At 32.3% G+C, this 14343-nt stretch overlaps 1 protein-coding gene across 9 annotated transcripts in view; it reads right to left on the bottom strand.

Moving 5' to 3' along the window:
- Nucleotides 1-14343, bottom strand: part of Ac3 (Adenylate cyclase 3) — a 275553-nt gene that overhangs the window by 7750 nt on the left and 253460 nt on the right. For all 9 annotated transcript variants that reach the window (XM_043047153.3, XM_043047156.3, XM_043047157.3 and 6 more), the window contains 5 exons: nucleotides 13352-13433; nucleotides 11106-11264; nucleotides 4996-5142; nucleotides 2372-2467; nucleotides 1283-1406 (listed from right to left, as the gene is read on the bottom strand). In XM_043047153.3, coding sequence (XP_042903087.1) covers nucleotides 1283-1406; nucleotides 2372-2467; nucleotides 4996-5142; nucleotides 11106-11264; nucleotides 13352-13433 — 608 coding nt within the window. The remainder of the gene's footprint in view (nucleotides 1-1282; nucleotides 1407-2371; nucleotides 2468-4995; nucleotides 5143-11105; nucleotides 11265-13351; nucleotides 13434-14343) is intronic.

Below are 14343 nucleotides of genomic sequence, written 5' to 3'. Positions count from 1 at the left end.
TAACGCTAACGGCTGGAAGACAGCGAAATATGAATGCCACTCTTCTTCAACAACACTTTCGCTCGGCTACTGGCATCACAGTTTCGACACAAACTGTCCGAAACCGCCTTCAAACTGTAGGTTTGTATGCTCGCCGACCAATGGTCTGTGTCGCGTTAACAGCAAAGCACCGTCGCGTCCTCTGGGAGTGGGCAACAGAGCATGTGAACTGGAGGAGAAATGAATGACGTAATATTCTTTTCTCTGACGATTCCCGTTCTTCTGTGCATCCCGATAATTGGCGTATTTTCATCTGGAGGGAACGTCTCACTTGAAACAATCCTGCGTTCGTGCACGAACGTGCAAGGTTTGGCAGTGGGGGAGTGATGGTCTGTGCTGGCATCTACATATCATTCGAAATGGAGCTCTGACCGGTCGCTGACATAGGGATGGGATCTTGAGATATATTGTAGTCCTTTACGCTGCAGCAATTGGAGATGACTTCATGTAATTGACCGACAATTGCGGGCAACATCGTGCTAACTTGGTAAATGATTTCCTTTTGGAGGAAGGAATCATACGAATGGATCGGCCAGCGTGTTCTCCGGATATGAACCCAATCGGGCTTGTTTGGGACATTCTATGCAGACGAATGGCAGGACGCCTACCATCCCTACAAACTCTCCAAGAACTGGAGAGAGTTCTACTGGAGGAGTGGGACAAAACACCCCAGCCCTCATTAATGACCCTATTGACTTGATGCCTGAAAGGTGTTCAATATTCTTGGACGTTCGGGAAAACCATACCTCCTTCTAAAAACGATTTTCTTTTTTAGGAAACACCTTTTTTTATTTGTGTTTTTTCCCTTTTGTACCCAAATGCTTAATAAAACGCATTTTATTCTTCCAAACAAATGTCATTTTTATCTAATTTAGCCTACTACGTCTGGATAATGTATCAATCATTCTAACAATTCTTCAGTTGCATGATCAACCCACAACCTCAATATCATTTAATTGTTTTAAGCAGTTTACTTTAGCTCTTTGTAGTTTAAAAACTTTTCGTTATTGTAGAACTGGGCATCTGAGGCCCAAATGGCCCTTTTCCCATTCATCTTGAAATATTCCATGACGGGAACATATGAAAGAGAGATGTGATGTATGCTCGAAATGTAGTTTAAAGACTGTGCTTTTTGCTAAACATTTAAAGGCAATTAGTTTTGCGTTTCTAGTGGCTTGTAACATTTATTGAATTATTTTTGCCAGAATGCGCCGGAAAGTAGAGCAAATAAAAATAGACTTACCCATTCTCAATAAGAAATTATTGAAACTTTCTTTGTTGATGTTTGTCAGAGTTTCTTTCAGTGTGAGCGCAAATTCTGTAAGAGCAGCTAAATGGGCCCATTTTTCTTTTATCGAAGCATTGGGCTGTAAAACACAAAATGTTATGCATTAATACATTTGAATAAAAAGAAGAAAAAAACAAACAGAAAGTGATATGGTAATTCTTGATGCGAAAGTCAAGGGTGTCATAAAAAACAACAGCAACACATTTTAAACACTTATAGCACATCCACAGTTTAAACACTCTTGTTGTGGCAGACCTTGGGAAGGAGCAACCCTGCAAAGTTTCAACTACCAAAAGTGTAAAATCCAGAGCAGCAAGCAATCTGGCTAGAGTGGTAACTTACCGGGATTACTGGGTAGCTGTGCTGTCAGGGGTAACACATTTATTATAATGTAAATGCACATACATTAATTTTGATTTTATTTTACTTATTTTAGTATTACTATAGTTAATCTTATTTCTCAATACTTTATTACCTCTGTTAGTATATTACCCTATTAAATAGATGTTTACTTTATAGTCGAACTTCGATCCATTGTTCCCGAATCTTTCGTTTTCCTGTATGTATAATCCTGTTTTGCTCCCGTTTCTTCATAATGATATTTTTAATTTAGTTTATTTTTGTCTTAACGTTCAAGCAACTAAAGAATGTATAGGTTTCACTAACGTATAGGCTCCTTTGAAAAAACCACTTAAGAGAAAGAACACGTCACCTTAATGTATCTCATCATAAGCTGAAATGCATTATCGCCGTCATCCTACTACTCCCAACATAGCAGAGAAGTGGGGAGACTTAATATTCACTCGAGTGAATTTTATGAAATCCTGATTAGGAATATATTAAATTGCATAAAAACTGGAACTTGTAGAGAGAAACCGATTGTAGATTTGATATCAGTAACGTGAGAATATCTAAACTTAGTTCAAAAATCTCATACATCCGGGGAAAAAAATCGTTCTCCAGCGTAATCTAAGACACTTATGTGAAGCCGATAAATTTTAATTTTCTGGTCTTAGGCATTGAATTAAAGAAAGACCTACTTACATTATAATTATCATCTGTTAAACCACTTGCTGCCATGTATGAAGAGCCGATAGTCTTGATTTTAATGATATCTTTGAATCTGGGTTGCTCTAAAAGCTGTAAAAATTTTAAACGTTAAAAAAAAGTTATCAAGGGAAATACAGTCAGATCAGAGAAAAAAAAAGTTATCAAATCAAATATAGTCAGATCAGAAAAAAAAGTTTTCAAGAGAAATATAGTCAGATCAGAAAAAAATTTTATCAAGTGAAATACAGTTAGAACAGAAAAAGTGTCATCAAATCAAATATAGTCAGATCAGTAATAAAAGTTATCAATTGAAATATTGTGAGATCATAAAAAAAGTTATCAAGTGAAATATAGTCAGATCATAAAAAAATGTTATCAAGTGAAATATAGTCATTTCAGAAATAAAAGTTATCAAGTGAAATACAGTTAGATCAGAAAAAAAGTTATCAAGTGAAATATAGTCAGATCAGAAATAAATGTTATCAAGTGAAATATAGTCATTTCAGAAATAAAAGTTATCAAGTGAAACATAGTCATTTCAGAAATAAAAGTTATCAAGTGAAATACAGTTAGATCAGAAAAAAAGTTATCAAGGGAAATACAGTCAGATCAGAAAAAAAAGTTATCAATTGAAATATAGTCCGATCAGAATATACTGGATGATTTCTTTCAGCGGTATCAGACTTTGAGAAAGGACTAGAAGGGACATTTTATAAGAATTGAGAATTCTCGAATTTCTGATGTAGACGCAGTACGGTGCACCACAGCCATACGCCATACACGTCTTCCCTCTGAGTAGTGACGCGTGGCAGCCCTGAACCCGGTCTTCTTGAAGCAATACCTTCCCTTGACCACAGTTGCCAACAGTCATATATAGTGGCTATATTTCTCCCCAGTCTTTTTTGCAATATCGCCTAAAGAAAATCTACCCTCTCGCAGCCCTATTACACGGCAACGTTCAAAGTCAATGAGCTGTTGGTAATGGCTTCTTCGTCTTCTGAAAGACATTCTTGACAAACAGCAACTCACTATATCAAAATATAACGAAAAATAACGCTTACGAACTGCAGAACACGTATTTGAAGCCACTTTAATTTCATGTTCACAGTGGCACTACTAGCGCCAAACTTATGCTTTAAGTGCGAAATTCGAATAGACATCATCTTTTAGTTGTATAAACAAGCCTACCAAATTTAGTTTTTCTAGTAAAACTCCTTTTTGGTGTCGGGATTTTTTCCCCCGGCAATGTATGCTTCTTTAGAAAAAGTGTTGCTACCCTTGCAAAATAAATATATTCAGCAGCGCTTACAGTTAACTGTTATATTTAATTGAAGAGTTTTTTTTGAGATATTGTCTTAACACTTTACAGAATGAACATCTGTTTAATAGTTATAAGGAAGATTCGTTTTATTTCTTACTGGTGGTACGCATTTGTTTAAAACAAGTTATTATCCCTTTGTTTTTTCCTACTACTTCAGATTTAAAATTTTGCGGTCGACAGAATCATCTTATGAAAAATAAATTCAAATAATAAAACTTGTGTTTTGCCACTTTTATTTTTTTAAAAAAAGACACACTTTATTTAAAAAATTATGTTTTAATATCTTCCAAAACTTTTTCTTAAATATTAAAATTCAAAAAATTTAAATATATTTAACTACTACTTAATAAAATCAAATCTTTTTTATAGATAATATTTTTTTATTTATTCACTAGTAATATGGTGTATGTCAGAGAAGCCAAATTTAAAAGTCATAATTTAATGGGAAATAACATATCAGGGCAAAATATTTCAGGCATCGACATCTTTATTTCTCCAATTTTAGACAAAAGAAAATCACCATCTTCAATCACAAACCTAAAATTGGTCTGTTTCATGGATACATTCAATCAGTAATTTCTACGACTTAATAAAATATATTGCAAAGTCAACGTTTTTAGTTTATGGAAAAATGGCTAAAATTAAATAATAAAAAGCTTTATGGCCTCTTGAAAATAAATTTGAAAGGTTATGAATGTAAGGATGTATGAATGTCGATGAGTCGATGAAATTATCTGTCGATTAAACGAGCTGTCGATGTTACGTATGCTTTGTACAATTTGTGTCTTGTTATTGGTTTTCAATATGCTCTTCAGGGAGCGTAGTCAGATTTTCAAACAAAAAATAAGCACCTTTTAAGTACTTTTTAAACACTCAAAAAATATTTTTAATCACTTCCCCCCCAAAAAATTATAATTACGATCTGTGCAGCAATAAAAATTTTTTTTTCTGTCTTTCAAAGTTCTTAATTTACAAACATAAAACCAATAAAATTCAAAAACATTTACATAATCATGATAAAATAACTAGTTTCTGATAAATATTGCAGAGAAAATTGTGAAAATCATGCGTTTTTTTTGTAATTTATGATGACAATCGAGATGGCGAAGAAAAAAATCTCCTTTTGAAAGATAGAAAATTAAGCATTTTTTACAAACCCCGAATAAAAAAAGCACCTTTAAGGGCTTTTAAAAAGCGTAATTAAAAATTGAACACCTTTAAGCGCTTTATTAAAACGTTACGGACTCTGTTCTTCATGTAACTAACAGAATGAAGTTGATACAAAAAAAATTCTTACCGCATCATAATCAGAAATAACTTCGTTTAGGAACCTTAAGCATTCCAACCCTTGATTATTGACAGAATCTTCAGTATAGAAATCGGAGAAATTTGGCATAGCAGCAAATAGAACACCCACTGCTTCGTAGCTTTTGCTGTACAATTCCTGAAAATAAAATTAGCGTTAGTACTGTTAGTAGGTAAGGTACATGTTCCCCACTATCGGTTGCCCGACAGTTATATTGCCCGACAACTCATTTTTCCGATTAGCACGTTTGCCAACAGCTTATTTTCCCGATTGGTACGTTTGCCGATAGCTTATTTTTCCGATTGGTGCGTTTGCCGATAGCTTATTTTCCCGATTGGCACGTTTGACGATAGCTTATTTTCCCGATTGGTACGTTTGTCGACTGCTCATTTTCCAGACAGGTTCTTTTGCCCGACAAAAGAAAAAAGGATAAAAAAAAACTGAATAAAAAAGAAAGTAAAAGAATAAAAACTGAAAAAAAAAAACAATAAAAAAATAATACATAAGAGAATAAAAAGAATCCCGTTTAATACTACCCTGAATTAACTAAAGCAAATAAATAATAAAAAAAGAATTAAAATTTTTTTTAATACCATCCAGAATTAACTATAATTCTGTAATGTCCCAATTCCCGCAGAAGCAAAAGGAAAGGTTGACAACTTAAATTAGTATAGTGCGGCTTTGAGGAGAACTCCTCCAGACTGAAAGTCTGGGCTATCTGCTGCTATGGTAACAAGCGAGAGCACATTTCTAATGGGGATGAAATGGAGGAAAGAAGGTGTCGATTGGTTTACTCACGACGACATACGCTAAGATTAGGACAAAACTGCTCACCCCACATCCTTATTCGAAGTGACCTTTCCTCGTAACCATGGTACCCGTCACGACGCGAGACGGGAGTCTGGAGGAGTTCTCCTGAAAGCCGCACTATACTACAGAAAGTCTTTATATATCGCTTGCCCTTTCTTTCCATAAGTAGCCCAGCCTTATTTGAAAGGTCAAACAGTTGCCAACAGAGAATTATATTCATTTCCCTTACAAGCCAGCTCTTGGGATAGTAAATTGTCGGGCAAATGTCCATATCGAGAAAATAAATTGTTGGGTTAATGTCGGAAAATTGAGTAGTTGGGCAAACATACCTGCCGGGCAAATGTGTATGTCGAGAAAATAAATAGTTGGGTAAATGTACAAGTCGGAGAATTGAATAGATGGATAAACGTACCTGTCGAGCAAATGAGTAGTCGGGAAAAACGGTGTCAGGCATATGTTTTGTTGGCCAAATGACCGTATCTGTTGTTGGGTATATTATACTATACGGATATGTTCTTAGCAACTATTTTGTGAACTGCTGAAATGCAAGTTGAGAAACCTTTACCGTTATTTTACCAACACTTTTTTTCAGGTTTCTGACACTCTTGTTTTAAGAACACTTAAGAGGTTTAAGTGGCTGTTTTCTTAATACACATAGTTTAAAGTGTACTGTTTAAACAATGTTTACACATAATGTTGATTTGTTAAAATTGCCTACACAAATATTTTTCTTAATGAACAGATTGTTTATTTTTACCACTTATAAAAATTACATTATGTCTGATTGTCAATTAGCAGCAAAAATTTGCATGGCATTAATCCCAATTCAAGGAACTTAAATTTTTAATTGTATTAGTCCTAATAAACAGCGAAATATAAATTTGTTTATTTGTAATCTCAACGATCAAATTAACATAAATTTGCTCTGTATTAAACATAATCAATAAAGCAACGTATCTTTGAATAGTTTTTTCTTACTCAGAATTAATAAAGCGTCATGAATACGTAAAATAATGATTTCAAGCAATAGAGCGATATAAATTTGTATATAGATAATCCCAATAAATAGCGTGATATAACTTTGTATTATATAAATCCTAATCAATAAAGCAACATCTATCTGTACAGAAGTATAATAGTGTTATTACGTTCAATAAACAACAAAATTTGTAACTTATTAAATCTAATAAATGAAACAAAATAAATTTGTAGTTTATCAAATCTAATCAATTAAGTAAAATAAATTTGTACTTAATTATTCTCAACCAATTGATAAATCCCTAATCAATTAAGCAGCATAAATTGAAAAAGTGTTATAAATTTTATTTAATAGAGCAAAACAGATTTGTATAATAACAATTCCAATCAATAGTATATTTATAATCTCAATTAATAGAGTAACAGAAATTTGTGGCTTATTAAATTAAACAAATTTGTAGCTTAATAAATTAAGAAAAATAAATTTGTAGTTTATCAAATCTAATCAATTAATCAAAATAACTTTGTACTTAAGAATTATTCTCAATCAATAGAATAGTCCCTAATCCAGGGGTCGCCAAACTTTTTTGATTATCGACCCCTATATAATTTTTCGAAATGTCCATCGACCCCCACAAAAGTAATTTTCTGTTAATTAAAATAAAACTCTATTAAATACTGTGTTTGTACATTTATTTTATGATTTTAAATATTTATTAAAGTAATAGTACATTGTGTAACAATAGTTTTATGAAAAATATATTAATATTGAAATTTAAATACCTTATTATTAAATAATAAGTAATTATGCATAAGTAGATATAATAAGTAAAGTAACTAAAGATTTACTGCTTCTTGATCAATAAGATGGGTGTGCATGGTGTTTTTTTGCAAGGTTCGCTATATTGGGTTCAAAATTGGTCAATTTTAAATTCCGTCAAAATTGGTCAATTTTGAAATTTTCGTAAAAAATAACTAAGTGTGCTATAGTTTTGTCGCGGGCTGTACTAATCCATATTATTAATGCTTACCTTCTTTTTTGTGAATTGATAATTAAAATTGATATCTAAACTAAACGAATGGTTTTATCGAAACAATAACTAATTATCCAAAACTATAAAAGTTTTAATAATGGCACTGCAAATATTCAACACAGTTTGTAAAGATAGCTGAAACTGCGTATGATATTTGCATTTGTAACGTCAATGCTTGTCACACGTGACATTTGGACAAGCGCACATATGCATATGACTTATAAACTGCGCCGAGTTCGTGCCACTGCGCGGTGGTACGTAAATACTTGTTTCACCCCAATAAATATAAGTGTATTAATTTATGTTTTATAAAGAAACTGATATTGAGTCAATTATAAAAAAAATTCACAAATTTTACATACTTAATTAGGTATGTGTGATTTGCGTATTGAGAACTGTTTTTTTTTCCGACCCACAATCGACCCTTCCGATTCAGATCGACCCCCATTCGCTGTTGAAAAGTGTTATAAATTGAAAAGTGTTATAAATTTTAATTAATAAAGAAACATAAATTTGTATTGTATTCTAATGAAAAGGGAAATATAATTTTGCATATGAATAATCCCAATCAATAGCGCAACATAAATTTTTATAATCTTAATCTTAATCAATAGCGAAACATAAACTTGATCATTAATTAATTTAACAACATATACAGTATTCATCCTAGTCAAATAGCAAAATATATATTTGAGATCAATAGAGCAACATAAATTTGTATAGTATTAATCCAAATTGATACCTAATGCAGCATAAATTTGTATAATTATGAAGTGATTATGATGCATAAAGATTAATGAATACCTTTATTTTATATTTCATAACCGTCGTTGAACAGCCGACCCAATTTTTGAGTTTACAACTACTAATATTCAACTCCGTAGCCTTGTAATTTTGAACCCAATACAGAAGACAAGGGAACTCCTGGATCAAGTATTGGGAGAAATTTGGCTTCGTGGAGGACTTTTTGATGGAACTTACCCTCATTTGCGTTATATGGAGAAGAAAACCACGAGAACCTTCCACGATTAGCCTGACGGCAAAGGGACTCTAACCCATGATCCGTCTACTACTGAGGATATTTCATGTCAGCACTGTGGTCGGTGCAAGCCGGATGCGGATTCACATCTACCAGCTATTGTGGGATTCGAACCCGGTTCACCTCATTGGAAGGCGAACGCTCTATCCCCTCGGCCATCGTGGCTCTTAATGAATACTTATGTTAATGATTCGAATAACACACTTTAATAACAAAATCTAACAACAAACTTAATAAAATTAACACGAAAATAAAAGAGAGTAGAAGGATGGTTTGGTTTCGATATTTTTTTCTATATATTATATTTTGTTAGCGTTGCTAATGTTACCAAGGTTTCCACCATTAAATGCCAGTGAAACTAACAAACATAAAATACAATATACAATGTAAGTGGCTGTGCAGTTACAATGTTTGAACTAAATATTTCTACTGAAAAGTATTTATGGTAACCTCACTACAAATAGTATTTTCCACAATCAATAAAGCAGCATAAATTTAATTGCTAGCATTATTTCGAATAACAGAACGATTTTCATTCAATAGGTTGCATAAATTCGGAAAGAAAATGAAGAGGTTAGTGGAGGATTCAGGTAAGTGACATTTTCAGAGAGGCTATAATTAGGGTAAGACGAAAAAAAGCGGTATCCAAATTATTTTATTACTTACTATTGAGAAGGCGAGGTTAATAACTCAATGCCTTATTTTATTTACCACAACCTAATTTGAAATAAAAAATCGTGAAAGCATACTCAACTAATGAGGATTAGGTAGTTTAAAATTGAAGTGAAATTAAAAACAATTCCATTACATTAATCAGACCCATATTGATCTGATTCCAATATGTTATTTTACCTGATTAATACAAGGATATTGTAAAAATATGCCAACAATCTTTTTAGTTAGCAGTAAATGTTTTGAAAGATTTTACATGGCAAAACTGTTGACACATTCCGGAAGATCATGCTTGAAGTGTTTAGAAATGGGGTCTTTCTTTACCGAAGCAAAATTTGCTTTCACCAAAATGAGGGTAGGAAGTTAAAAACTTCTTTCTATTTTCAATACCATTATAATTAAAAATGCATTATAATATAAACATTGCAATCGTATAGAGTGGTTTCAAAACTGTTGGTATTAAAACTAGAAAGAAGTTATAAACCTTTCTTCATTTTCGTCTATCCGAACTTGGCATGAGTTAAAAAGACGCCGTTTCCAGGGTCCACGCTAAGCATTTCAAATAATTAGCCAGTAAATTAGCCAAATATCAAAAGTATTGGCCGATTTTCAAAAGTCTTAACAATTTTTAATGAGTATTTTTGTCCCCTTAGAAAACTATCTTACTGTAGTTTGTTTATAATTTGTATTGTATAATTGTATATTAATTTTACCCAATTCTAATTGGTAATGCGGCGCATCTACCGAAAATTTCTATAATCGAATAAAAAATACTTAATTTGGTTCGAAAAATTAATTTTTATGAAATTTTGAGGATCGAGTTAAATACAGGGTTATTCATAATTCCCTTCGGGGTTTCGAAGCGTTATAGTAAAAAAAAAAACAAAGACGAATATGGCAGAAAAGAACATATGAAATTATTCCGAAAGTATTCAAGTCTTAATTTAAGCAGTTGCCGGTAGATGGCAGTAACATGTACCACTGAAGACAGTTGTAATAAAGAAAAATGGCGCTTACAGGCGGAGGGAATTATGAATAACCCTGTATTTATGTGTACATTAAGTAATTCTCTCTTATGTATTCTTTATTATTACCCCTTAATCTTTAAAAATTAATAAGATAGATCCGAATTCCAACCTTTATATTGATTATCTATCAACGGTGCAGTAAAGAAAAATGGCGTTTACAGGCGGAAGGAATTATGAATAACCCTGTATATATTTTTCTTTGCAGTGCAAAAAATTATTCGCCAATACTTTCGCCGAAACATAATTTTATTCGCCAAATTTACGATTTTATAGCATTTGGCGATGTGGAAAATGCTTAGTGCGGGCCTTGTATTTCTGAAAGCTTCAAGCATAATATTTCAAATTTTGCCACCAATATCTCCCACAACATTTTCTGCTGAAAAAAAAAAGATTGCACACATGGAGTTGGTATAGAAGTGTTCCATATTTTTGTCCAACCTTTGTAGATACCCCTAAAAATGTCACTTACCTGCTTCTTCCACTAATATTTTCAATTAAGAAACTTAAGCAAAAAGAAAAAGTAACAGAAATTAATGATACCTCGTCCTTCTTTCGTTGACCTAAGAAATGTTTGGCAACATGAGGTGGTAAAATATTGTAGACCAATGCTTCATTCTTAACCCTCATATCGGCTACTTTTTCTCTCTGTTCTTCCACATCTTTTTGCCATAAGAAAAGCCTTCTGGATGTCACTTCAAGCTAAGTAATATTTAATTGCATTGAAATGATAAAATATTGATTGATTATCGATGTTAATGTAACAATTTTTTAATAAACACATTTAAACATTTCAGATTTTTTTTCTTTAACTAAGTTAAAATTAAGCTAAAATTATTGAAATTAAGTTAAAATTACACTATCAATTACATATCAAAATTACGTATTAAAATTAAATATTAAAATTACATATTAAAATTACATTATTAAATTAAGTTAAAAAATTAATTATTACAAAATAACTTAAATTACATTACCAAACCTTTGAAGCGTTTAGTAACCTCGATTTTTTTTTATAATCAAAATAATATATTTTATTTTATTTTATAACCGTTGTTGATAAGCCGATCCAATTTTTTGGAGTTACGACTACTAATGTTCAAGAGCGCAGCCTTGTAGTTTTGAACCCAATCCAGAAGACAAGGATACACCTGGATCAAGTACTGGGAAAAATTGGCCTTCGTGCTGGACTTTTTGATGGAACTAACCCGCATTTGCGTTACATAGAGAGGAACACCACGGAAACCTCTCACGGTTAGCCTAACGGCAAGGGGACTTTTTTTTCTTTTTCTTTTTTTTTTTTAACCCATGATCCATCTACCACTGAGAATATTTTACGTCAGCAATGTGGTTGATGCAAGCCAGATGCGGAGTTCGTATCGACCAGTCATCGCCGGGATTCGAACCATGTCACCTCGTTGGTAGGTGAACACTCTATCCCCGAGCCATCACGGCGTTATCAAAATGGCATAAATGTTTGTCTGAGAACAATGGGATACTCTCAACTCCAGAAGAAGAAGACTGCTGATGCGCAGTCACCTGACGTATAACCCTAGCGCCAGCTGGTTGTTTACAAACAAGGTGGCGTGTTAACTTTGCCGCCGTTAGGATTGTTTAGTTATCGGCTTCTTTTCGTTAATGAAGGAAAATTAATAGGTTTTTTATTTAGTTTTGCTAAGTATTAATTACATATTTCATTAATTTATAAGAATTCATTGTTACGAGATTATCACAGAGATATCGATTACGAGATCGCATATCGAATTCATGTTGACGGGCTAGGCTAACTCGAGAAAAGAATGGAAAAAACAGTTGTTAACATTAACAAACGCTACGTTTCAACAGCCGATCAGGATTGATAGCCACGATAGCGTCGTTTCCAGATATCCAATTGTCAGTTATATCTATAAACTTATAGAAAATTAAAAGTTGTTTTATAAGTTTATATAAGTTTTATAAGTTATATAAGTTTTATAAGTTTTATAAGTTATATAAGTTTTATAAGTTATATAAGTTTTATAAGTTATATAAGTTTTATACATTATATGAAATTTCACCCAACTATGAAGTGATAGATTACCTTTTCAATTATTTAAAATATTAAATCACAAACGCTATTTGCTTCTAGAAAAAAAAAATTGCTAATAATTCTGTTTCACAGTAAAACTGTGTTCAGTCTTATATTATGTGCCTTATTTATAATATTAAACGAATCTTTAACAAAAATTATTGATTTGAGCAATTTATGAAAACAGTATATGAAGTGTCAGAGTTGTGCCTTATTTATAAAATTAAACGAATCTTTAACAAAAATTATTGATTTGAACAATTTATGAAAACAGTATATGAAGTGTCAGAGCTGTGCCTTATTTATAAAATTAAACGAATCCTTAACAGAAATTATTGATTTGAACAATTTATGAAAACAGTATATGAAGTGTCAGAGTTGTGCCTTATTTATAAAATTAAACGAATCTTTAACAAAAATTATTGATTTGAACAATTTATGAAAATAGTAAATGAAGTGTCAGAGTTGTGCCTTATTTATAAAATTAAATGAATCTTTAACAAAAATTATTGATTTGAACAATTTATGAAAACAGTATATGAAGTGTCAGAGTTGTGCCATATTTATAAGATTAAACGAATCTTTGACAAAAATTATTGATTTGAACAATTTACGAAAACAGTATATGAAGTGTCAGAGTATTGATAAGAAATAATTATCGAAATTACAACAATTAATAGTGTATCATTAAAAAAAAATAAAGTAAAAAAATATGTTTTACCTGTCGGTTGATGATGATTAAACATATTGCTACGATGACAACAATCACAGTCAGCGTAATGGAGTGACTTAGATCATAATCACTGTTAAAAAAGCAAAGCAAAAATTATTTATGTAAATAAATATTTTCAAAATAATATATGCTACATTTAAATTTCTCATAACCAGACTTCTGACTGCTCTTTTAACTTAAATATTAACATCAGAACAACTTAATCTATTAATCGCCTAAACTCTAATGCTCACGTGTACTTTTCTTTCAAAAAGATAAAAGATTGGTGAATTAATTGCTATGATTTTTTAATTAGTTTCTGCGAAGAAAAAAACTCACTTGTGTTGTTATAATATATACCGAAGAGCCATTACATTATGACCACCCTCCATCTATAACAATGGGTTCGCCCAGGTTTTCATGGTTTCTCACCCAGGAACAATGTTTTCATGGGGCATATTAGGACCCATAATCCTCACAGAACAATCCCTGCCGTCTGTAAGCTACTTGAACATAGTTGCAGACTAGGTTCACCCATTCATGGCAACAGTTTTTCCTGCGGGGGATGGTGTTTACCAACAGGATATTGCACCATGCCATAAGGGTCGAATCGTCGAGGAACATTCCAGTGACTTTCGTCATGTCTTGGTCCCCGAATTCACCTGACCTTAATCCAATAGAGCATTTGTGGTCCTACTTGGAAAACTAAATTCGTGCTGCCACGCTACCCCCTCGCAATGTGAGGGAATTGCAGGACCAGTTGGTGAGTGCTTGGTACCAGATACCTCAGACTACCTATTAGCTCCTTGTGCAAAAAATGCCACGGCGGGTGCTAGCAGTTTTGAGGGCTAAAGGTGGTCCTACATGTTATTAACAGGGTGGTCATAACGTAATGGCTCTTCGGTGTATTAATAATAAGTTATATAAGGCATAAAACTTATATAATGTAACTTAACAATAGTTACATATAATTACTAAATAATGTATAAAATAGTTACATA

This window comes from Parasteatoda tepidariorum, chromosome 5 (genome assembly GCF_982258835.1).
Source record: "Parasteatoda tepidariorum strain Cologne lab strain chromosome 5, Ptep-v5.0, whole genome shotgun sequence".
Classification (NCBI taxonomy): Eukaryota; Metazoa; Arthropoda; class Arachnida; order Araneae; family Theridiidae; genus Parasteatoda; species Parasteatoda tepidariorum.
The sequence above is the reverse complement of the archived record's forward strand: the minus strand, read 5'-3'. Positions and strand labels throughout refer to the sequence as shown.